Here is a 27,041-nt window from a genome sequence, read left to right as displayed (position 1 = left end):
TCCCAGATATATATTACTTTCTTTCTTCTGCAAAACACAAATGATGATGTGATTTTTCGAAGAATATTTCAGCTCTATGGTTCCTCACAATGCAAGTAAATGGGTGGCAAAATTTTGACGCTCCAAAAATCACATAAAGGCATCATAAAAGTAATCCATACGACTCCAGTGTTTCAATCCATGTCTTTTGAAGTGATATGATAGGTGTGGGTGAGAAATAGATCAATATTTATGTCCTTTTTTTGCTAGAAATTCTTCTCCCTGCCCAATAGGGGGCAGTACGCATGAAGATTGTGAATCACCAAAATCACAAGAAGAAGAACGTGAAAGTTAAAGTTAAAGTGGAGATTGACTGAGCAGGGAGGATAATTTGTAGTAACAAATGACTCAAATATTGATCTGTTTCTCACCCACACCCATCATGTCTCTTCTGAAGACAATGATTTAACCACCGGGGTCATATGGATTATTTATATGCTGAATTACGTGATTTTCGGAGCTTCAAAATTTTGCCACCATTCACTTGCATTGTATGGACCAAAAGAATTGAGAAATTCTTCTAAAAATCTTAATTTGAGTTCAGCAGATGAAAGAATGTCATACAAATCTGGGATGACATTAGGGTGAGTAAATGATGAGAGAATTTTCATTTTTGGGTGAACTAGTCCTTTAAATATTGATCTGCTTCTCACACACAGCTATCATATTGCTTCTGAAGACATGGATTAAACTACTGGAGTCTTATGGATTACTTTTATGTTGTCTTTATGTGCTTTTTGGAGCTTCAAAGTTCTGGCCTCACTTCACTTGATATTGAATGGACCTACAGAGCTGAGATATTCTTTAAAAAATCTTTGTTTGTGTTCAGTTGAAGAAAGAAAGTCATCCACATCTGGGATGGCATGAGGATGAGTAAATGATGTTTTTTTGTGTATTTTTAAATGGTGTATTTTTTGGGTGAATTAATCCTTTTAAGCCCTTTTATATATATATATTTATATATATATATTACTATAAATTCCCCTCCCTGCCCAGTAGAGGCCATTTGCATAAAGAATGTGAATAGCTAAAAACAAAAGAGGAAGAGTGTGAAAGTGAAAGTGGAGATTTATAGTAATAAAGGACTTAAATATTGATCTGTTCCTCACCCACACCTATCATATAGCTTCTGAAGACATGGATTAAACCACTGGAGTCTTATGGATTACTTTTATTTTATGTCCTTTTTGGAGCTTCAAAGTTCTGACCACCATTCAGTTGCATATTTAATGGATCAACAGAGCTGGGATATTCTTTTAAAAATCTTCGTGTTCAGCAAAAGAAAGAAAATCATCTGGGATGGCATTAGGATGAGTAAATGATGAGAGAATTTTCATTTTTGGGTGAATTATACCTTTATACACTTAAAACATGCATTTATTTATGTATTTATTTATTTTTACCTAAAAGTGTAATCTAAAGGATTACATTTCAGCAGCAATCTACCCAGCACTGATTTTACAGAACAAACACTGAACACTCTCATCAATACTTCAGCGCAGTAAACACTTGTATTGTGTCTGCAGATGTGTAAATTGTGTGAACATACATTCACATTGGTGCCCTCTTGGGTCAGCAGGCGTTGTTGCACACTGCGGTGAGAGACGCGCTCAGGTTCGTTGCGCCCAGATGTGCTAGCTAATGAAGTCTGGGTTGATTAGCCTCTGTTTAAAGTGCGCGTATAAGACCAATCGGCAACTCAAACCCCGAAAAATCACATTGAGCGTCGAAACGGTCCGCAGACGGACGCAACCAAACCATTTGGCGTCCGAAGAGGGTGGAGAGAGCAGAGCTTGCACAACTGATTGGTTTTCGATTGTAAAAAAAGAGCCGCCTTATTTGACTCAGAACCGACTCAGCTTTTTTTTTTCCCCAGGAGAGAAAAGCAAGTTTGTGTGCGAGAACACTGTCACCAGCGGTGGGGGTACTGACTGGGTGGACACTGGGGGGGGGGGGGGCAATCTGCGCGAACCTGGCCCTTTAAATTACCTCCACAAGCACTGTGAACGAGGTAAGTACTGAACAACACGCTCTTATTTTCTTCCTTCCTTTATATTTGTCACCGAGCATCCGTTTACTTAATGCTCTCTGTTTTTACAACGCGTTTTCGCTAGGCAGGGCGAGCGGCGCTCAACTCCACCGCTGTCACGAATCCGAAAGCGCTTGAATTTTCCGAGCTTTGTCGGGAGTGGGCTTTATATTAAGGGTGTTTATTACATTATACACTTTATATGGCTACAGTGGAAAACAATTCGAGGCCTAGATTGGGTATTTGCGTAAAGGTGGCGTTGGTCTCACGCAAACTATAGACCGATATATCTTAACGGGCGAGAAGAAGCTTCAGGCGCCTCCTGTCAACACTTTTACGCGTTGTAGATTATCGTTTTCTGTGAGTGTTATTGGGAGCGCCGGGTGTTTAAAAGCAGATACATTGTATCCATCGTTTGATTGAGCTTTCGAGGTAAAGGCAGGGAGGCGTACATAGTGTACCGTTTTGCCAAAATGCCCGCATTGTCTTTCCATCAGTTTGAGCAAGGCCTACCAACAGCAACAGAGCTCTGAAGCAATATATGCTGTGCTTTATGCATTTAACTGCACTTCTGCGTCCATTCAGGGCGGTTTATTAAGGCGATGTCGTGATCAGAATATTGAATGACTGCAGTTAGATGCTCGTGGTTGAGTTTTTGTTCTTTGAGAAAGCTTCGAGCTTCCCAAAATCAGGTGAGCAGAACATACTGTATATCAGTTCCACAGGCCTGGTTTGCCTGACATTTATGCTTAGTTTACTTATAAGATTCTGCATACTTAATAATATGCTTTACATTTTAGTTAGAAGAGATTCAAAATGAGATACGTATATTAAACCTGTCTGATGTATCTAAAGAAAAAAAGTTTTTAGTCTAAAAAAAAAAAAAAGTTTGAATTTGACTCGAATTTGACATTATTACTGTTTTATTTTAATTTCTAAAAACTGGTTGGAAATCATAAGATTAATCATAATTATTTTATTTTAGGCCATAGTTTTAATAGGTTTGTGATAATATATAATAATAATAATAATTATTATTATTATTATAATATATATATATATATATATATATATATATATATAAAATCAAGAACCTTTTGCTTGCTCACTTTGAGGCCATATTCCCAGTAATGCTGCTTTGGAATCAAATTTATTATGAAAAACGATACATTATATGCATAAAAAACAAAACAAAAAAACAAACAAACCAAAAAAAAAAAAAAACACAAAAATATATTTGAATTTAATTAGAAATTTTCCTCTTCTGGTTTATATACAAATATTAGTGAATATAAGATAAGAAGAAAAATATTGTAAATAGGAAATAAATATTTTTGGAGATAATATTTTACATATAGGATTTGAATCATATCTTTGGCTTTAGTACAATGACATTATAAAAGCACATATATGAACACATATTTTTCTCACAGTAAAATTGGGTCATTTATACATGAAAAATAAAACTGCTTTTATATTGTAGGAAGGGGGTCCCTGGCATCAAAAAGTATGAAAGTCCCTGCTGTAATGCATGCCAAGGAGGTGTCATTTTTATTTTCACATTTCTCCCCTATAGGGAAGCCACTCATGCTTGGAAACCTGAACAGAAATGACTGTGAATCTAACAGATAAATTATTTGATTTGCTTTGGTCAATGGAACATTTTACATTAGAGAGGTGATGGACTGCTTCTGTTTACTATTATAGAAAGTGACCTCATACCATGCTGGGGCATTATCTTGATTATGGACATTACCATACCAAGCCACAGAAATAGGCAGATAGATTAGTACACAGTGCACAGAGTCTGCCTAAATTCACTACATATACATTCACTACTGCATGACTTATCAATGCACCTACATGCGTTACAACAATCTCTCTTAACATATGCTGTAATGTTTGTATTACAGGTCTGTTACATGTTGGCACATTGCCTAGTACAGGTGCATGTACCACCTCCCCCTCCCCAGTGATGTATGTACAGCTTTAAGAGGACAAAACATAACAAAGGCCCATATTGGGTTTGTGTTAATTTCAAACTCCGTGTAAACTGCTATGCACATGAATGGTTACTCTTAACACTCATTTTAATGTTGGGATTCGCCTTGATCACCTTATGTAAGATTCCAGAAATGTACCAATATTATTTTATTTTTGAGCAGAAAGTGTTTAATCACTTTAATGTTCATTTTTATGTATGAATGCATGCATATATGGTTATGTGTATTTTAAATTCCTTGTACAAGAGTGTATGAATTGACGAACAGACAAAAGCTTTTAGAATCAATTAGCTCAGGCTGATCAGATGGCTTGAAGCTATCCATATTTCTCTTGTGTGAAGCCTTCCAGGGACTAGAACATAATTGCAGCTGGACTTGCACTGTGCGCTAATTACAGACTCAGTTCACTAACTTACTTCATAGGAACCTAATTAACATATATATTTCCTTTGGTTATTCTAAAAAGAATCTTTTTTTTTTATTTTTTATTTTTTTTTAAGTATACAGTAAAACAGATAGTTAGAGAATTGCAGTAGATGTATCAACTGGTCCATCCACTATGTTTTGCTGTGCCAGGATCATACTCAGAGCTCTATTGAATGAGAAGAGATTAATTATTCATAGCTTTTGATTTTGGCGCCGCACATCTCTCTCTCTCATTCCACTCTGGCTTGGCTGGTTGGAAATATTTATTTTGACAACATGACTTATGGTTATAGCTCTAACGCACATTATTTCAGCATTTCGTATACAACTTTGAAATGGAGTATGAAGAAAGTGCAGCCAGTTATGATTGAACTATAAATATGTTGAATTTATTTTTAATACACCATTACATATTTATAGGATTGATTTATTGTGAACTAAGCATTACTGCAAAAGTCCCTGAGTATATTTTTAGTGTGGCCTTGGAGGAAATTACGCACTGACATTTATGAAGAATAAAATGCGAGAGCGTTGTTGTTGTTTTTTTTTCTTACGTCCTTTCTATTTTTGGTCGTAATGGTAGTTTTGAAAGTTTATGAGTCTTCAAACACTAGATGGTGTATTATTAAATCAGGGTTGCCGTAATCAAGTCATACAATGCATAAGGAATCATTAGATTGCCAGTCAATAGCCCATGTGAATACAGAGTACAATTTACAGTATGTGTGCACTTGCTTGATTTAAGCCTGTCTGAACATATTACCATGGCATGATTAGAGACGGATAAAAGCACGACCCCACAGATGGTGGTGGGGGAGATTATTTCTGCATGACCACTAAAAGTAGATTAAGAGTGCAAAAATGCTAATTCTAGCCTAATCTGATTTATATGAATTATGTGATTGGCCTTGCATTGAAAGAGTGCCCCCTTGTGAGCCAATTTGAAGTTGTTGAATTTATGTTTCACTAATTTGTAACAGGACTGTTGCAAACATTATTGCATGTATTCTTTTTACCCTTTTTTTAATTACAGATTTAGTGTCACTTTTAAATAAATGCTAAAAATGCTAAAAATATATATTTGTTAAATTAATTTTTTTTTGTCACATTAAAAAAATCTTATTATTTATATGGCCTGATTATTTATAAACCTAAATATTTATATTATAGGAAGATGAAGGGACCACTCAAATAGATGTTAAACATATTTAAATAGTTTTTTTTACTTGTTCTAATAACTACTGTGTGCTTTGTGTTTTTGTTCCATAGACAAGCAAAGTTACCTGCAGGTCCCCGTGCCACCTCTAGTCTACTACCTTTCCATCATTCAGGTAAGCCAAAGTCCAAAAACAAGTAATAATGCAGACACATGTTATGTTGTTACTCAACTGATAAGAGAATTGTACAGACTGGTCCACAGGTTATCTGATGCAGAACAACCACTTCCATATTTTGACCACATGGTGATGTCAGTGTTTCAATATGCCTCTGGTTCATGCAGATAGTCTGTGCAGCCTACAATGAGCTATATCCATAGCAACCACCCAGGTCTAAGTCCATTGTTCCATTTTGTCAGTAGAGATAGATGAGCCCTTCTTGTGGTTCATTGCTGATATCTAGACAGTTGATGTCTGCATGTCTCTAAACTGCACATTGCTTTTGAGTGACTTCATTTTGTATGCACATTTGAGAAAAGATAAGGATTGACTTCAGTTTATATGTGTAAGTCTAGAAACCAAACAAGGCAAGATGCAGAAAGGACAGGGTGATTCTAGAAATGGGATAATATGTCAAATAATTATTTAATAAATTGCTCAGACAAACAGCAATTCTTTTGATAGTACCACACAAAAAAATTGCACACTTTCAGCTTTAAAGCATATTTCTCTGATTGTGCAATTATGGGTCATTTTTTTTATTTAAAAGAAAAATATAAAATTGTTATAAACAGTCACATCTATGTGTAAATTTCCATAAATTTGCAGTAAATTTACTCTTTTCTAAATTTAATTAGGTAAATTATTGTATTTTTTATATTATACACTACTGGTCAAAAGTTTTGAAATACTTGACTGAAATGTTTCTCATGATCTTAAAATTCTTTTGATCTGAAGGCGTATGCTTAAATGTTTGAAATTAGTTTTGTAGACAAAAATATAATTGTACCACCATATTAATTTATTTCATTATAAAACTAAAATGTAATTAAAAAAAAAAAGTTTTTGAAATTGATGACTTGGACCAAATAATAAAGAAAGGAGCCAATAAGTGCCCAACATAGATGGGAACTCCTTCAATACTGTTTAAAAATCATCCCAGGGTGATACTTCAAGAAGTTGGTTGAGAAAATGTCAAGAGTACATGTCTGCAAATTCTAGGCAAAGGGTGTCTACTTTGAAGATGCTAAAATATAACACAGTTTTTATTTATTTTGTTTAGTCAAAACATAAATCCCATAGTTCCATTTATGTTATTCCATAGTTTTGATGACTTTTATTCTAAAATGTGAATAAAAAAGTTTATAATAAAGAATAAGTGTTTCAAAACTTTTGACCGGTTGTGTGTGTATATATATATATATATACACAGGTGCTGGTCGTATAATTAGAATATCATCAAAAAGTTGATTTCACTAATTCCATTCAAAAAGTGAAACTTGTATATTATATTCATTCATTACACACAGACTGATATTTCAGATGTTTATTTCTTTTAATTATGATGATTATAACTGACAACTAAGGAAAATCCCAAATTCAGTATCTCAGAAAATTAGAATATTACTTAAGACCAATACAAAGGATTTTTAGAAATCTTGGCCAACTGAAAAGTATGAACATGAAAAGTATGAGCATGTACAGCACTCAATACTTAGTTGGGGCTCCTTTTGCCTGAATTACTGCAGCAATGCGGCGTGGCATGGAGTCGATCAGTCTGTGGCACTGCTCAGGTGTTATGAGAGCCCAGGTTGCTCTGATAGTGGCCTTCAGCTGTTCTGCATTGTTGGGTCTGGCATATCGCATCTTCCTCTTCACAATACCCCATAGATTTTCTATGGGGTTAAGGTCAGGCGAGTTTGCTGGCCAATTAAGAACAGGGATACCATGGTCCTTAAACCAGATACTGGTTGCTTTGGCACTGTGTGCAGGTGCCAAGTCCTGTTGGAAAATGAAATCTGCATCTCCATAAAGTTGGTCAGCAGCATGAAGCATGAAGTGCTCTAAAACTTCCTGGTATACGGCTGCGTTGACCTTGGACCTCAGAAAACACAGTGGACCAACACCAGCAGATGACATGGCACCCCAAACCATCACTGACTGTGGAAACTTTACACTGGACCTCAAGCAACGTGGATTGTGTGCCTCTCCTCTCTTCCTCCAGACTCTGGGACCCTGATTTTCAAAGGAAATGCAAAATTTACTATCATCAGAGAACATAACTTTGGACCACTCAGCAGCAGTCCAGTCCTTTTTGTCTTTAGCCCAGGCGAGGCGCTTCTGACGCTGTCTGTTGTTCAAGAGTGGCTTGACACAAGGAATGCGACAGCTGAAACCCATGTCTTGCATACGTCTGTGCATAGTGGTTCTTGAAGCACTGACTCCAGCTGCAGTCCACTCTTTGTGAATCTCCCCCACATTTTTGAATGGGTTTTGTTTCACAATCCTCTCCAGGGTGCGGTTATCCCTATTGCTTGTACACTTTTTTCTACCACATCTTTTCCTTCCCTTCGCCTCTCTATTAATGTGCTTGGACACAGAGCTCTGTGAACAGCCAGCCTCTTTTGCAATGACCTTTTGTGTCTTGCCCTCCTTGTGCAACGTGTCAATGGTCGTCTTTTGGACAACTGTCAAATCAGCAGTCTTCCCCATGATTGTGTAACGTACAGAACAAGACTGAGAGACCATTTAAAGGCCTTTGCAGGTGTTTTGAGTTAATTAGCTGATTAGAGTGTGGCACCAGGTGTCTTCAATATTGAACCTTTTCACAATATTCTAATTTTCTGAGATACTGAATTTGGGATTTTCCTTAGTTGTCAGTTATAATCATCAAAATTAAAAGAAATAAACATTTGAAATATATCAGTCTGTGTGTAATGAATGAATATAATATACAAGTTTCACTTTTTGAATGGAATTAGTGAAATAAATCAACTTTTTGATGATATTCTAATTATATGACCAGCACCTATATATATGATACACACACTAAGACAAATATATAAAAATAAAATTCTCTCTCTCTCTTTATATATATATATATATATATATATATATATATATATATATATATATATATATATATATATATATATATATATATAGCTCACTCTATATATACACTGGCGGCCAAAAGTTTGGAATATTGTACAGATTTTGCTGTTTTGGAAGGAGATTAGTACTTTAATTCACCAAAGTGGCATTCATCTGATCACAAAGTATAGTCAGGACATTACTGATGTAAAAAACAGCACCGTCACTATTTGAAAAAAGTCATTTTTGATCAAATCTAGACAGACCCCATTTCCAGCAGCCATCACTCCAACAACTTATCCTTGAGTAATCATGCTAAATTGCTAATTTGGTACTAGAAAATCACTTGCCATTATATCAAACACTGCTGAAAGTTATTTGGTTCGTTAAATGAAGCTTAACATTGTCTTTGTGTTTGTTTTTGAGTTGCCACAATATGCAATAGACTGGCATGTCTTAAGGTCAATATTAGGTAAAAAAAAAAAAATGGCAAAATAAAGAAACAGCTTTCTCTAGAAACTCGTCAGTCAATTATTGTTTTGAGGAATGAAGGCTATACAATGCTTGAAATTGCTAAAAAACTGAAGATTTCATACAAAGGTGTACACTACCGTCATCAAAGACAAAGGACAACTGGTTCTAACAAGGACAGAAAGAGAAGTGGAAGGCCAGATGTAAAACTAAACAAGAGGATAAGTTCATCAGAGTCTCTAGTTTGAGAAATAGATGCCTCACATGTCCTCAGCTGACAGCTTCATTGAATTCTACCCACTCAACACCATTTTCATGTACAACAGTAAAGAGAAGGGTGCAGGCCTTATGGGAAGAATTGCAAAGAAAAAGCCACTTTTGAAACAGAAAAACAAAAGGTTAGAGTGGGCAAAGAAACACAGACATTGAAAAACAGATAATTGGAAAAGAGTGTTATGGATCTTAACCCCATTGAGATTTTGTGGGATCAGTTAGACTGTAAGGTGCGTGAGAAGTGCCCAACAAGACAGCCACATCTATGCAATTGCTACAGGAAGCGTGGGGTGAAATGTCACCTGAGTATCTGGACAAACTGACAGCTAGAATGCCAAGGATCTGCAAAGCTGTCATTGCTGCACGTGGAGGATTTTTTTATGAGAACATTTTGAAGTAGTTTAGTTCTTTTTCAAATTGTAATAGTAATTTTTCACATTATTAATGTCCTGACTATACACTGTTATCAGTTGAATGCCACTTTGGTGAATAAAAGTGCCAATTTCTTTCCGTAAGAGCAAAATCTGTACATTATTCCAAACTTTTGGCCACCAGTGTGGTCCTTTGGCTAATTGCCTAAAGGCTTGACATCATTTTCTGGAATTTTTCAAGCTGCTTAAAGGCACAGTTAACTTAGTGTATGTAAACTTCTGACCCATTGGAATTGTGATATAGTCAATTAAAAGTGAAACCATCTGTCTGTAAACAATTGTTGGAAAAATTACTCAAGCCATGCACAAAGTAGATGTCCTAAATTACTTTAGTATTTTTTTAATATTTAATCTGTGGAGTGGTTAAAAAATTAGTTTTAATGAGTTCAACATAAGTGTATGTAAACTTCTGTTCCCTATCTGTCACTCACTCGACGTTGTGTCAATGTAGTGTTTGGGAGCCCGAAACACCTCTGGTCTTTGATAAAAGGCCAATGAAAATTGGCGAGTGGTATTTGCATACCACTCCCCCGGACATACGGGTATAAAAGGAGCTGGTATGCAACCACTCATTCAGATTTTCTCTTCGGAGCCAAATGGTCGATGTTCATTGAGCTGACTGTTCATTCACCTCTGCTGGATCTGACGGCGCATTTCAGTGGCTTCTCCCTCCTCTGCACTGGTGCACTGCAGAGAATGCCTGGGCACTTCGGCAGAAATAAAAGAGTATATTTCTCTTAAAGAGTGGCACACACGGAACATCTTTTTAATGAAGCGTCTTTTTAAAGATGCCTTTCCGTTTGTGTGTTATTCCTGGTTGTGGTCATTATCTCTCAACTTCTGATGGTCATGATCGCTGTCTTTCGTGTCTGGGCACAACTCACGCGGAGACAGCGTTCGTGGATGGATCATGTACTCATTGCGAGAACATGACCATGGCAACGTTGTGGTCGCGGCTTGCCTTCGTAAGAAAGCAAGCCACCCCAGCAGCTCCGCACTTTGGGCCTTCTACCTAAGGGTATGAGGCTAGCGCGGCTAGCACTGTTCCAGGGGTGGTCACAAGGAGCCAGGTAAGTGCTTCGATGTCCCTGAACTCAGCACGACCACGGCATGGCACCTCAGGCTCCGCCCTGCCGCGAGGCCCCACCCGCCAGTACGTCTGACGAGATTGTCCCCCTCGCCCAGAGCTTGGACGCGTGGCTTGCACTTTCCAACCCATCGCGATGGCTGACTCGGCTACGCGATTCAGTTCACCAGGCGTCCGACCAGGTTCAGCGGCATCCACTTCACCTCTGTGAAAGGTGAGAACGCTGCTATCTTGTGTGCGGAGATCGCTACCCACCTACGGAAGGCTGCGATAGAGCCTGTCCCTCCGGCCGAGATGAAGAAGGGGTTTTACAGCCCCTACATCATTGTACCGAAGAAAGCCGGTGGGTTGCGGCCAATATTGGACCTGTGAGTACTGAACCGGGCTTTACACAGACTCCTGTTCAAGATGCTGACGCAAAAACGCATTCTAGCGAGCGTCCGGCATCAAGGTTGGTTCGCGGCGGTAGACCTGAAGGACACGTACTTCAACGTCTCGATTCTACCTCGACACAGACCTTTCCTGTGATTTGCATTCGTGGGTCGAGTGTATCAGTACAAGGTCCCCTCGCGTCTTCATGAAGGTCGCAGAGGCAGCCCTTGCACCATTAAGGGAAGTGGGCATTCGCATCCTCAACTATCTCGACTATTGGCTAATCCTAGCTCACTCTCGGGATGTGTTGTGTGCACACGGACCTGGTACTCTCACACCTCAGCCGAATAGGGCTTCGGGTCAACTGGGAAAAGAGCAAGCTCCTCCTGGTTCAGAGCATCTCTTTTCTCGGCTTGGAGTTGGACTCTCATTGACGGCACGCCTCATGAACGAGCAGGCACAGTCTGTGCTGACCTGTTTGAAGGCGTTCAGACAGAAGACAGTGATTCCACTGAAACTGTTTCAGAGGCTCCTGGGGCATATGGCATCCTCAGCAGTGGCCACTCCGCTCGGGTTGATGCATATGAGACCACTTCAGCACTGGCTTCAGACTCGAGTCCCGAGATGGGCATGGCGCCACGGGACACATCGCGTGGACATCACGCCGATCTGTCACCGCCTCTTCAGCCCTTGGACCGACCTCACGTTTCTACGGGCAAGCGTTCCCCTAGAGCAGGTCTCCAGGTGCGTCGTGGTTATGACAGACGCCTCCAAAACAGGCTGGGGCACTGTATGCAATGGGCACGCAGCCGCCGGCTCCTGGACAGGCCCGCGGCTATGTTGGCACATCAACTGCCTCGAGTTGCTGGCAATCCTGCTTGCCCTGGGGAGGTTTCGGCCATTGATCCAGGGCAAGCATGTGTTAGTTCGAACAGACAACACGGCAACGGTAGCATATATCAACCGTCAAGGCGGTCTACGCTCCCGTTGTATGTCACAACTTGCCCACCGTCTCCTCCTCTGGAGTCAGCAGCACCTCAAGTCACTGCGAGACACTCGCATCCCGGGCGACCTAAACACTGCAGCGGACGCGCTGTCACGGCAGGTTACCCTCACGGGAGAGTGGAGACTCCAGCCTCAGGTGGTCCAGCTGATTTGGAGTCAATTCGGGCAGGCACAGGAAGACCTGTTCACTTCCCAAGAATCCTCCCACTGCCCGCTCTGGTACGTCCTGACCGAGGCACCTCTCGGTGTAGACGCGCTGGCACACAGCTGGCCCCCTGGACTTCACAAATATGCATTTCCCCCAGTGAGCCTACTTGCACAGACCCTATGCAAGGTCAGGGAGGATGAGGAGCAGGTCGTCCTGGTAGCACCCTACTGGCCCACCCAGACATGGTTCTCGGACCTCACACTCCTCGCGACAGCACCCCCCTGGCGAATTCCCCTGAGGAAGAACCTTCTTTCTCAGGGACCATCTGGCACCTGTGACCAGACCTCTGGAATCTCCATGTCTGGCCCCTGGATGGGACGTGGAAGACTTAAGCGGCCTACCACCCGCGGTGGTAGACACAATCACTCAGGCTAGGGCCCCCTCTACGAGGCACCTGTATGCCTTGAAGTGGCATCTGTTCACTAAGTGGTGTCCTTCCCGATGCGAAGACCCCCAGAGATACGCAGTCAGATCGGTGCTTTCCTTCCTGCAGCAGATGTTGGAAGGGCGGCTGTACCCCTCCACCTTGAAGGTGTATGTAGCCGCTATATCGGCACACCACGACACAGTGGACGGTAAGTCCTTAGGGAAGCACGACCTGATCATCAGGTTCCTGAGAGGTGCCAGGAGGTTGAATCCCTTCAGACCGTGCCTCGTTCCCTCATGGGACCTCTCTGTAGTTCTTCAGGGTCTACGGAGAGCCCCCTTTGAGCCTCTGCAGTCAGCTGAGCTTAAGGCACTCTCTTTGAAGACTGCCCTCCTGACTGCGCTCACTTCCATCTAGAGGGTTGGAGACCTGCAAGCGTTCTCTGTCAGCGAAACGTGCCTGGAGTTAGGTCCGGGCTACTCTCACGTGATCCTGAGACCCCGACCGGGCTATGTGCCCAAGGTTCCCATGACCCCTTTTAGGGACCAGGTGGTGAACCTGCAAGCGCTGCCCCAGGAGGAGGCGGACCCAGCCCTGACGTTGCTGTGTCCGGTGCGCGCTTTACGCATCTATTTGGATCGCACGCAGAGCTTTAGGGTCTCTGAGCAGCTCTTTGTCTGCTTTGGTGGATAGCAGAAAGGAAGCGCTGTCTCCAAGCAGAGGATCGCCCACTGGCTTATTGATGCCATAACAATGGCATATCACGCTCAGGACGTGCCGCCCCCGGCAGGGCTACGAGCCCATTCTACCAGGGGTGTAGCGGCCTCCTGGGCCTTGACCAGTGGTACCTCTCTAACAAACATTTGCAGAGCAGCGGGCTGGGCAACACCCAACACCTTTGTGAGGTTCTACAATCTCCGGGTGGAAACGGTTTCGTCCCATGTAGTGGCAGGCACAAGCAGGTAAGTCCGGGATAGCTGGCCGGGTGTATCGCTTGCGCATAGCGCCTTTCACCTCCCCTGAGCTGAAGACGTGCGCTGTTGACTCCCAGTAGTGTTCACAAACCGTGTTCCCTGGATGATTTCCTCCGAGCCCTCTGGCAGACGAGTTCGCAGAGAAACTCGCTGCCGGCTCAGTACATGTGCTAACTAAGCCCTGTACTGGGGTAGGTGCTCCGCATGTGGTGGTTCCCCATAGGTAACTCCATGCGACGTATATCTTCCGCTAATTCGTTTCCCTGTTGGTAAACTCTCTCTCTGGGCGGGGTGTGGTCTCCACACTGTCTTCCCCTTGGGAGGGACACCCCCCCCGACGTAGACCTGGTGGCCCCAGTCGGTTAATTCCTTTTTTTTTTGTGGCGGGAAGAAAAAAAAAGGATAATAGGCCACGACTGGCTAGCCTGTCTCTATCTTTTGGGCAGTCGACTTGTCCCTGAAGGGCTGTTCGACACTCATAACAGCGTTGGGGGAGGTTATGTGTCGGCCTGGTGCACTGGCTACGAGGCACACAGTGGTCTGCCCGTCACACACCGTCAGTTCACATAACACAGTTCAGCCAGTTATGGCGTTTCGTATAGGGGCCCCTAGTGTCACTACATTGACACAACGTAAAGTGTGTGACAGATAGGGAATGTCCTGGTTACTTGCATAACCTCCATTCCCTGATGGAGGGAACGAGACGTTGTGTCCCTCCTGCCACAACGCTGAACTACCCGTTGAAATGGCCGGGACCGTGTCTCAACTCCTCAGCACAAAACCTGAATGAGTGGTTGCATACCAGTTCCTTTTATACCCGTATGTCCGGGGGAGTAGTATGCAAATACCACTCGGCAATTTTCGTTGGCCTTTTATCAAAGACCAGAAGTGTTTCGGGCTCCCAAGAGTGACCCCTAGTGTCACTACATCGACACAACGTCTCGTTCCCTCCATCAGGGAACGGAGGTTACGCAAGTAACCAGGACGACTTCAGCTGTGTGTGTGTGTGTGTGTGTGTGTGTGTGTGTGTGTATTTATATATAATGCTGTCCCACTGTAATTAAATTTGTTTAATGCCATAGGCCAGGGCTAAAAAAAGAAAGTACAGTTAAGCACTCTTTATAAATATACTTCACCACAGAGTGGCAGTATCTCTCTCTCTCTCTCTCTCTCTCTCTCTCTCTCTCTCTCTCTCTCTCTCTCTCTATATATATATATATATATATATATATATATATATATATATATATATATATATATAAAATATATAATTACACACACACACACACACACACAGAGACCAATCACCCACAACATTAAAACCACCTGCCTAATATTATGTAGGTCCGCCTCGTGCCACCAAAACAGCGCCAACCCGCATCTCATAATAGCATTCTGATATGCTATTCTTCTCACCACAATTGTACAGAGCAGTTATCTGAGTTACCTGAGTTGCTTTGTCTACCAAACCAGTCTGGCCATTCTCTGTTGACCTCTCTCATCAACAAGGCATTTCTGTCCACAGAACTGCCGCTCACTGGATGTTTTTTATTTTTGGCACCATTCAGAGTAAATTCTAGAGACTGTTGTGCGTGAAAATCCAAGGAGATCAGCGGTTACAGAAATACTCAAACCAGCCTTTCGGTATAGTATATATTATTCTAACATTTCGCCACCTTTATATTTTATATCAGAGAGCATCACTACTTTATTTTAAGAATGTGAAATGTCAGAATAATAGTAGAGAGAATTATTTTTTTTCAGCTTTTATTTCTTTCATCACATTCCCAGTGGGTCAGAAGTTTACTTACACTTTGTTAGTATTTGGTAGCATTGCATTTAAATTGTTTAACTTGGGTCAAACGTTTTGGGTAGCCTTCCACAAGCTTCTCACAATAAGTTGCTGAAATTTTGGCCCATTCCTCCAGACAGAACTGGTGTAACTGAGTCAGGTTTGTAGGCCTCCTTTGCTCGTACACATTTTTTCAGTTCTGCCCACAAATTTTGTTTCGGATTGAGGTTAGGGCTTTGTGATGGCCACTCCAGTACCTTGACTTTGTTGTCCTTAAGCCATTTTGCCACAAATTTGGAGGTATGCTTGGGGTCATTGTCCATTTGGAAGACCCATTTGCGACCAAGCTTTAACTTTCTGGCTGACATCTTGAAATGTTGCTTCAATATATCTAGATAATTTTCCTTCCTCATGATGCCATCTATTTTGTGAAGTGCACCAGTCCCTCCTGCAGCAAAGAACTCCCACAACATGATGCTGCCACTCCCATGCCTCACCGTTGGGATGGTGTTCTTCGGCTTGCAAGCCTCACCCTTTTTCCTCCAAACATAACGATGGTCATTATGGCCAAACAGTTCAATTTTTGTTTCATCAGATCAGAGGACATTTCTCACAAAAAGTAAGATCTTTGTCCCCATGTGCACTTGCAAACTGTAGTCTGGTTTTTTTAATGACGATTTTGGAGCAGTGGCATCTTCCTTGCTGAGCGGCCTTTCAGGTTATGTCGATATAGAACTCGTTTTACTGTGGATATAGATACTTGTCTACCTGTTTCCTGCAGCATCTTCACAAGGTCCTTTGCTGTTGTTCTGGGATTGATTTGCACTTTTCGCACCGATCTACGTTCATCTCTAGGAGACAGAATGCGTCTCCTTCCTGAGCAGTATGATGGCTGCATGGTCCCATGGTGTTTATACTAGCATGCTATTGTTTGTACAGATGAACGTGGTACCTTCAGGTGTTTGGAAATTGCTCCCAAGGATGAACCAGACTTGTGGAGGTCCACAATTTTTTTTCTGAGGTCTTGGCTGATTTCTTTTGATTTTCCCATGATGTCAAGCAAAGAGTCACTGAGTTTGAAGGTAGGCCTTAAAATATATCCACAGGTACACCTCCAATTGACTCCAAGTAGCCAATTAGCCTATCAGAAGCTAATTGGCTAACTGGCTAAAGTCTTGACATAATTTTCTAGAATTTTCCAAGCTGCTTAAAGGCACAGTTTACTTAGAGTATGTAAACTTCTGACAAACTGGAATTGTGATTATAGTCAATTAAAAGTGAAACAATCTGTCTGTAAACAATTGTTGGAAAATGTTCTCGTGTCATGCACAAAGTAGATGTCCTAAATGACTTGCCAAAACTATACTTTGCTAATATGAAAAAAATTAGGTTTAATGACTTCAACCTAAGTGTATGTAAACTTCTGACTTCAACTGTGTATGATGTGTAATATGTCCCACTGTAATAATTTTTTTTTAATGCCATAGGCCAGGGCTAAAAAAATGAAAGTACAATAAAGCACTCTTTATAAATATATTTCACCACATAGTGGCAGTATATCTCTTCACTAGAGAGGCTCTGCTGTTGTTTTCCTCCATGTTTCCATCTCTAGTTACAATCAGTTTAGTCTAGACGGGCTAAACCCCTGACCAGATTCCTGCTGTCTTGCGTCAGCTGACTGATTCACAGACTGAGGTGGGAAAGAGTGGGTTCCTATTTGAAAAAACTTGCTTCAGGGGAAAACACCTTATGATACTTCAGTCTGGATTTTACGCAAATATGGTGTCTGGTTTTATCTAGAACTTTTTTTTTTTTTTTTTTTTTTTTTTTGTGGCAGACAGGAAGTTTAGGAATTGTGGCCATTACAGTTGTGCCATACAATGTCAGTGACTGATGGCCATGGGCTAAAGTCATGCATGTCTTGCCATCACTATCAGAATAAACAATATGTAAAACTGACTTAAAAATGTCTAAAGGTTCTCCAAAAATGTCTCCATTTAGACACTGTTTAACCTGTATTATTGCCAATACAGACTTGTAAAAGGCTTTTCACTTAAAAAATTTTGATCTTAAAAATCTCTGCAATCTTAAGATTTTGCACAGTTTGTCTTCCAACAAAAGAAATATTGTCTTTCTAACTTTATAGGTAAACCTGATATTAAATATTAAACCTTTATTAAACAAACAATCAAGTGTAAAAATTTAAACATCACCTAAAGCAGATGAGTGTAATTATTTTGATCATCCCTTTTTAAATTGCAGAGACAACTATAAGTAATCCATTTATAGATTGATTTGTCCAAAAAGTTAAAACACTGTGTCTCTGTAGTGCTATCTTGCAGACACAGCAACATTGACTCAACCAATGGCATGGGTTTGGGGCGGTACAATGGCAGGTGGAGGGAATATTTGGAAGAGTTGTCTGAAAACAATATTTAATTTCACAATTACATACAGTGACAATAGTGACAGAGAAATTACATTACACACTTTAAAAATATTGGTCAAACCATTTATCCATCTATTTTTACACACAATAAGCCTTATCACAATTTAATGAAGTTGAGTAATTCCATATATAACATATTACATACCAGCTTTCTTCTAACATGTCACATAACTTAAATAATACATGCAATAAATTCCAATTCACTGTCAAATTGAAATGCTAAATATATGAGTTATTCAAAGGGCAGTGCCTAAAATAGTAACAGATATATCTGTCATGTGATAGCTTTTGTGAAGTTTCGCAAGCTACAAGAGGTTGTTATTAAACAGCTGGATGTGTGGTCTGTAGGTGAATACCCCACACTTAGTCTTATGCTGTCTGTGTTGTGAAAGAACTGAACTCTGTTATGAAAGGCTTGGTGAGAGAGACGCTGCAAAAGTTTGAGGTCTTGATGACTGTGCTTTTTGTGAAGGGAGCTTTCAAAACATGAGTCAGCAACTTGGTTCCTGACTTTTTTTCTCTCCCTTTCACAGCAGAGTGGAGAAAAACTTAGAGTGCACATCAGTATATTTTAATTCAGGTACATGACGTGTCAGTAGTTGTAGAACGGCGTTACATAAACAATTTGCCCTTCCTCATAGCGACAGTGACTCCCTTGGGATTGTATTTGTATTGTGTAATAGCTTATATTAATTCCCTGAATCTCCACAAGGCACAAATGAAAAAGGGATTACTTAGCAAGTTTATAGTGTGGTATATAACATGTCTATGTACAATAAATGCTGTAAATTAATATTTACATGCTACCTGTACAAAACCCATATGTGCAATATGTAAATGTATATTTATTTACTGTACAGCCCCATACCTCTGTGCACATACACATTGTCCTTTGCACACACAGTGGGGTTTAAATGTTCACTTGTAATATTGTCTCTGTTTTGCTTTTTTCTAATGTTATAGCAGTTTTCTTCATTACAAATTATATTACCAGCGTAACAATTTGTGTGATAACTTGGACTGAAAAATTTACATGAATTAAAGAATTTCTTCTTAGTATTTGGTCTGTCTGCCTTTTGCTTTAATGTCTGAATGCACCTGAGCTGGCATGGACTCCATGGACTCAAATTTTTGCAAAACCTGATGATCCATGTTGTCCCAGCTTGATTTGTCTGTGTTTGTATTCTGTTATTCTTGTAATTCTATGTCTAGCTGTTGTATTTCTTTGAGTACTGGAACCATTTATTTTTTTTAATTCCAGGACCAAAATATTTTCATGACTTTCAGCTCTGTTTTCTGACTTTTTACAGTTCTTAAGTGTAAATTCTAGGGATGGGCATTTTAGAGTAATTTTGCAGTTGAATTCTCTAACCCACAAAAATTCAGAAATTAAAATGCAAGTTTAAAATAACAAGTAGGGTACAACAGGGTTAAATGCTCCCAGGGGTAAAAGGCTCCTTTGATTTTATTTTCTCCCAAAACACTGAATAGTATCAAAATCTACCACAGGACATTCCTAAACACCAGTTTGACATTATAAATTGCATAGTGTTCCTGATCCATGAGATCTTTGTGTGTAATATCTAAAGGTTGATTTTGAGGCAATTTGATCCAATATTTAAAATGTTGTAAATGTATGTAGCTAATAAATATACTGGGAATTATGATATTTATTTTGAGACAAAATATATTTTCAATTTACTTCAAGGTGATTATATAAAAAAAAAAATTAATAATTGTTTAATTAGTAAAATGACAGTATTTGGGGTAAAAAGCCCCCCTTTTGCTGGTGCTAAAGGCCCCTATTAAACACATTGTTTTTCATAATTGGGGGGAGTTGATTTATGAAGAATGTTCAAACTGGGCTCACATTGACTGATCCAATCACATTGGAGATTAAATTTTTTTATAGAATACTTGAGATGTAATGAAATGTCTAATGTGATTGAAATGAACAAGAAAATTTGCACCTTTTCTGAAGTGGTTATTTTGAGGAAGTATTATCTTAATTTTTACAAAACAAAACAAAAAAAAGCACCCTGCTGTCTAAAAAATATTTGCATATGTTGACAGCCACAGCATTGCCACGGTAAATGCGTGCAATCTTTATTTGAAGTCTGTTTATAGTTTTAATTGAACATAAGGATGTGAATTAAGCACTGAATTAACCAGAAACTCCAGCATTATCATCAGATCTTGAAACAACTTCTTTTTTTTTTGCTCCTCATTTGCATAATGTTTATATTTTCTTAACTCTTTGACGCTCTCAGCTGCATTCAAAGCTTACTTCGCACCACTGTCAATCCCACAATACCCCTCGCGAACATGTCGCTCGTTTCTGAATTGAAAATGCCCGCTCATTGCCACTGAAGATGTAACAGCTAATGAGACTTAAATCTGTGTCATTACTGACAATGTACTGAATGGTTAAAGATAAAAATTATGAGTTTAATGGTATTTTGGAAAAATTAATGAATTTATAAAAAATTATAATTAAAAGTCTTTGTAAAAAAAAAAAAACAGCTTTTGCAGGAATCTGTTTCCTAATATTTATTTCTCTAAAGTACTAAAAAAATAATTAATGGAACCGTTAAGGAAACAAAATCATGGAGAGGAATCAGAACCGAAATTGTTACATTCCAAGCGATTCCCATCCCTAGTTACCACTTCAATTTCCATGGCCTATAAAACTCTTTCTGAATGAGATTGTTTATTTTACAGTAAAAGACAAAATGTTACTTGATAAGGGTGTGCATTTGCAGTTCGGAGGTGCAAGCATGCACAACAGCTGATCAAAAATAATGACTAATTTGTGTGACTTGGATTTCATAACATCAAGGGTCCTTCTGCTGTGCTCTGTGCTGATTATCTGTGTTATTTTCACTGCCGCCCCCTCACACGCTCCTCAGCATTCAGAAATCCCTGTTTAGCTGAACTGTTGGCCGCATTCCTGCCGCTCTTAACTCGCTGTCGTTTTTGTCGTTGAAAAAAGGAATGTCACGTGGGAGAATGTGAGTAACAGTTGCTGCTGTACTTCTCCATCCCTCTCTCCCTCCTGCCTCTACCTCCCTTCTTCAGTGGATGGTTTGCTGCGTTCAAGTACTCCCCAGCATATAGATCAGTAGATCAGTCACCCACTCTCGCCTACACGTGTGGAGGGGGTGTGTGCATGGCCCACTACAATGCGTGTTTCTTGGCAGGGCGCGCATTGCACATTCTCTGCTTGTGCACTGTACAGCAGAACCTACATCTCACCACCTCCTCTGCCTATATAGTTTTGTATAATGCCAATTTATTAGGCTACACTTTTCCAGGATTCTAGAGTATTTTCTAGCAAATTATTTTGTATGTGCCTTCTTTATGAAATGTAATCGAGGAGACCCATCTCTTGGCCTGTGCTTTGTTTGCATAGTCCTGTGCATTTGCATAGAAGTTTTCATCCATGTCTACTCTACACCGATGGTTAAAGGATAAATGCATGTTTTAAATGGTTTGAATGAAAAAAGCTCCAGTGGGCAACTGATGAGCTGCAGGAATGCTGTTCTCATTTGCAGTGTTCCTCTTGCTGGAATTTTAATGATTTCTCGGAAAGCTAAATCTCAGTCAGCTGTTCGCGTTTCTTTAAGAGATGATTGTGTAGTCTAAAAGAAATTGTTACAGGAAGATAATAGAAATTAGACTGTATGTTCATCATGATTACTTCAGGACATAACAAACCGTGTTTAATAGTAATTCTTTCCATGTGCATGCTGATTTGATAGCGTAATTGGTGTACAATTACCTAGTGTAAGCTGTTCTTCGAGTAAGCTGCTGTTTGTCTGTCCTGCTTCTTCTGCCACATTATTATACCTTAAACTCAAAGTTCATGAACTTGAAAATAATTCATGATGTTATCGCTTGCCTTTACAAGGAACTCTAAGTCAACTGATATCCAAATACAGGCTGTTTGTTAAGTGTTTCACTGTTCATGGGAATTATGGACTGTTTTGCATTGTTTTGCTATGAGCACAGTGTTCACGATGGCATACTGCTATATAACTAATTTAAAAAAAAATTTGCAGCATGTATACTGTGCGTGGTATGCAAATACTCTATGCAAATGTTATGCTGTATGTATTGATTACCCAGATGACCTACTGCATTTGCCAAAAGCACTCATCATTTTTTACTTTCTTGAATCTTATTCATTATTGATTAGCCAGAAGTTAATACATTTTAAACATTTGATGAACAATACAAAATAATATTTATTTCAGAGAGGATAACTGGATGCCATAAAAATTCAGCTTATTGACACCCTGTCTACAGCATCAAAAGCAAACAGATCCCATTATAATCAATGAAGCTGTCTGCACTGGAATCGTCAGTTGCGGCACACTATGTTGCGTAGTGTAGCGCCGACAGCGCCGTTCTGTTGCTGATGTGCTGCAGAGTTACTCCAGCCACTTTATCGTCACGTCCATCTGAAATAAAATTATTTTCCAAATATCATACATTTGAATATTTTTGTCATGAATTTAGTTTGTTACATATTTAAATAATTACTGACTTCTACATTAAAGCCAGCGTGTGATGTTTCTGGTCTCTGGTCTACTTATTTAAATAAAATGTTGTGTCTCTGTTTACGCCACTTTAGCAGCAATAACATTACAATAATAATTATATAATAAGTAAATGTTTATACCCATGCATTTCTGTTAAAAATATAGGTTATTTGTCCTGTTTAACACTTGTTAAAGTCTACTCAATTGTAGACAGGACGTTAGACCATGTTACAACAATTGGTGCATACTATACTACTGTATAAAATATTTTGCGTACTGCATAAAGGTTTCATAGTAGGTAGGCTTAAAAATAATGGGTAGAATACAGTACATACTGCACAGTAAAGGCTGATACTTTTGTGTCAAACCTATGCTGTAGCCTACACCTACCTTCGGCAGTTACGGTGTAGCCTATGTCCGTAACCTGATGTTATACCACAACAGCTTTTATTGATGTGCTTTGTTACCAGAGATGCTCAGGATTCTAAAAAAACTATATATCATAGGTAGCTTCATATACCTCTGTGATTATTTTAAAGGAACATTTTACCCAAAAATAAAAAATCTCTCATCATTTACTCACGCTTATGCCATCCCAGATGTGTATGACTTTCTTTCATCTGCTGAACTCAAATTAAGATTTTTAGAAGAATTTCTCAGCTCTTTTGGTCTATACAATGCAAGTGAATGGGTGCCAAAATTTTGAAGCACCAAAAATCACGTAAATCAGCATAAAAGTAATCTGTAAGGCTCCAGTGGTTAAATCATTATCTTCAGGAGTGATATGATACAGCAGGTGTGGGTGAGAAACAGATCAATATTTAAATCCTTTTTTACTATAAATTCTTCTCCATCTTCAGTCAGTCTCCACTATAACTTTGACATTCTTCTTCTTGTGTTTTTGGTGATTCACATTCTTCATGCATATCACCCCCAACTGGGCAAGGAGAAGAATTTCAAGCAAAATATGACTTAAATGTTGATCTGTTTCTCACCCACACCTTTCAAATCACTTCTGAAGATATGGATTAAAATACTGGTGTATTATGGATTACTTTTATGGTGCCTTTATTTACTTTTTGGAGTGTCATCATTTTGGCACCCATTCACTTGCATTGTATGGACCTACAGAGCTGAGATATTCTTCCAAAAATCATAATTTGTATTCTGCTGAAGAAAGAAAGTCATATACATCTGGGATGGCCTGAGGCGGAGTGAAAGATGAGAGAATTTAAATTTTTGGGTGAACTATCCCTTTAAGATCTATACATCATGTCACACTGTTTGGGCTTGTTTTAATTGGGAGCATTTGCTGTTTTTATATTCTGTTTGTGTTTCATGAAGTTACAAGATAAAATGTGACAAAAAGCACATCTGTTTACAACTTGTGTATGCATGATTTTGTGCATGCTGCAATAAAAAAAGACCAGCCCTGAATCTAGGCACAATCGGCATCACAGATTTAACACCTTGTCCACACCAGACGTGACGCGATAAGCAATCATTCAGTTCACATCAGGCCCGACGCAATACGGCGATATTCATAAACTAAAGTGAGGATAATTCACAATAAAATGTAGAAAACAGAGCAATCACAGACGGAACAGTATGTTTACTGAACGCAACTCATTTTCTAACATAAGTGATAAATAAACAATCACACACATACACATGGAAAAGTTACTTTATGAATCGCATCATTATTCAGTCTGTTACGATTGTTTATGTTCACGCGGTACTCCTTTTGTTATTTTGCCGATCTCCACATGACAGGGAAGCAGAGAGAAAGTCAGAATGAGCCGGTATGTCTCCCCTCTGCCATTCTGAAAATGTGTGTGTGTGTGTGAGTGACAGAGCTCCGACTGAAGAGAACGAGACTTCAAGCACAACATTCGGTAGGTATGTGACACCCTCGGCCAAAATCAAGTTCTTCTGAACTGGCTATAGAGATGCCGGCTTTAATATACTGTAAAAAGTATCATTTTAGACCCATTTGTTGACTGTGCTGTCTGGCACGACGTCACAGAAATAGAAACCATTCCAAAAATAGAAAGTCCTGTCACTGTCGCTCATTGTGTCACAGCTGGTTAGGACATGGTCAGTGTTGGGCAAGCTACTCAAAAAATGTAGCAAGCTAAGCTACTAACTACTCAACAAAAAAATTTGTTAAGCTAAGCTAAAAGCTACACTTAAGAGAAAGTAGCAAGTTGCACTACAAGCTACATGCCAAAAGTAGCTTGCTACATTTAAGCTACTTTTTTTTTTTCCAACCAGATGCACAGAGCGTACTGTCACAGACAAAGCATCTAAAAGTCTTTACATGATGCTTATCTAAGCCATGGTACTGTATAGTACAGTATAGTGCAATGCAGTATACAAGTATACAGTATGGTGCAATATGAAATGAATGTGCATGTAAAAAAAACATGTAAATTCATATTTATACATGCTACCTATACAAACTCGTGTTCAAAATGAAAAATCAAAATTTTTACATTTTATTTTTCATATTTATACTACTACCTCTACAAACCCATACCCATTTGAACATAATTACCTTTCCTTTTTTACTGTTTAAAAACTCATACACAAACTATTCATCTTATCCTGTAATTCTGTGTCTAGCTGTTGTATTTCTGTACTAGAAGCTTATGATCAGAGGCCAAATTTCTTGTGTGTGAGCACATCTGGGCAATAGCAATGTGATATCTGATGGTATCAGACGGTAATACCATGGTACTTTGAGATACAATTACCATATTTATGTACCATTCTGTATTTACATGGTGCTTCAAAGTACTTCAAAGAATACCATGGTACTACTATGGTACGTCACTATATGATTAACTTATTCATATACATGGTGCCCCCAGGTAATGCTACATGCCCAAAAAACATGGTAATGCCATGGTACTTTTTTAATGTGTTTTCGTGTAGTTGAATGTTTTGATACACTTTTGGTGGTAAAATGTCTTTACCTGCAGTAGTCGCTCACAAGTTACACACATGTTGTACTTAATAAAGACCTTCTTCATCACTGGCAAATGATAGAACACATTTGCAGGTTTGGTTTCCTTTGATTGTAGATCCACTGCAACCTGTGTTATCTTTATTTTCCGTATTTTAAAATATTCTGTGAGCGTGTTGCCAAGTGAGAGCACGCACCAAATGATTCAGCAGCGCGCGCGTGAGTTTTCTTAGTCATTCAGTTTGAATCGCAAACCGATTCAGACTGCTTTGCTATCATGTTTGACCAATTCATTGTAAAGAACCGACTCAGAGGAGCGATTCATTTGAGTCTTACAACATTTGTTAAAGCTACGCCGCTACCTAATCAAAAATAAAGCTTCGCTATTGAAAAGCTACTTGATTTAAAAACTAGCAAAGCTACCTTCTCGCTACTCAGAAATGTAGTTAAGCTAATAGCTTCGCTATTTGTAGCGAAGGTACTGCCCATCACTGGACACCGTGTGAGATGAAGATCGGCTGATCTGGAGTGGTGGCCGATTGATCGGTGCGTTGCTAATTTATTTTCTTTCTGCTTGCCAGTCAACTTATATAATATAAAATATTTACCTAAATCTCAACATGCTCACATGCTTTGAACGCTGAACTGTAAATCCAACCACCCTTGACCACCGCTATGGCGTAGGTTTTAACGCAGAAGTATAAATCAGCCTTAAGCAGTATGTTAGTATTCCATAATGGACACTGCCAGCACGGATGAACTTGTGACTGCAAAGAACAAGTTACCCTTGCAATGTTTTTTTTTCTGGGAAATGTCCAGTTCAGTCTGCTGTGAATCCGTAGTGGAGGTTAAATTAAATGCTTTTTCACATTTGAAGATGTTAAAAATTGGTTTTGTAAAGTAGGTGTGTTGAGGCTAGCCGTGCACTAATCCATGACCATTCACACACAAGACTCTTCAACTTTGACCCAAGTCTGACACAAGTTGACCCTTCCTATGACTAGACAGTGGAATCCACCCCAATATCTGTCCCCAGAGAGTTATCACGGGAATGGGGTGCTGCAGCTGACACCTGGGTGTTTTGCCACCAACAGACCAAAACACTTCTCAGTCCTCCAGCCAAACACTTGAAATAACAATCTCTGTTGCCAGGCTCTCTTACATACAATTACTAATTACAGTGTAAATACCCTTACAGGCATGGCAAGTAGTCAGATATTAGTCTTGTCGTGAGCTAGATTCTTTGCCGTTGTTGGTGATAGATGGAGTTTTCCTCTAGTACTTAAACAAGTAGGTTAAGCTTCCGGAGCATTGACCTAATTTAAGGGCCTTTCCACACACTGTTAACGTCCT

General features: G+C 39.5%; 1 protein-coding gene across 11 annotated transcripts in view; it reads left to right on the top strand.

Moving 5' to 3' along the window:
* Positions 1-1,630: 1,630 nt before the first annotated feature.
* LOC127441571 (guanine nucleotide-binding protein G(I)/G(S)/G(O) subunit gamma-7) overlaps positions 1,631-27,041 on the top strand; it is a 43,275-nt gene continuing 17,864 nt past the window's right edge. Inside the window, exons 1-4 of one of the 11 annotated variants that reach the window (XR_007897332.1) lie at positions 1,631-2,050; positions 5,767-5,828; positions 15,461-15,579; positions 16,667-16,809. Coding sequence is in view for 2 of the 11 variants with exons in the window: in XM_051699150.1 (XP_051555110.1) it covers positions 1,681-2,050; positions 5,767-5,828; positions 16,667-16,747 (513 nt within the window). In the remaining 9 variants the exon portion in view is untranslated. Of the gene's footprint in view, positions 2,051-2,101; positions 2,761-3,981; positions 4,093-5,766; positions 5,829-7,645; positions 8,521-15,460; positions 15,580-16,666; positions 16,810-27,041 lie in introns of those variants that run through there. The other 10 variants (XM_051699158.1, XR_007897333.1, XM_051699150.1 and 7 more) reach the window with 10 other exon arrangements.

The sequence above is a fragment of the Myxocyprinus asiaticus genome, chromosome 5 (assembly GCF_019703515.2).
Source record: "Myxocyprinus asiaticus isolate MX2 ecotype Aquarium Trade chromosome 5, UBuf_Myxa_2, whole genome shotgun sequence".
In the NCBI taxonomy this organism is placed as follows: Eukaryota; Metazoa; Chordata; class Actinopteri; order Cypriniformes; family Catostomidae; genus Myxocyprinus; species Myxocyprinus asiaticus.
Note: the sequence above shows the minus strand (reverse complement) of the source record. Positions and strands in the feature narration are given on the sequence as shown.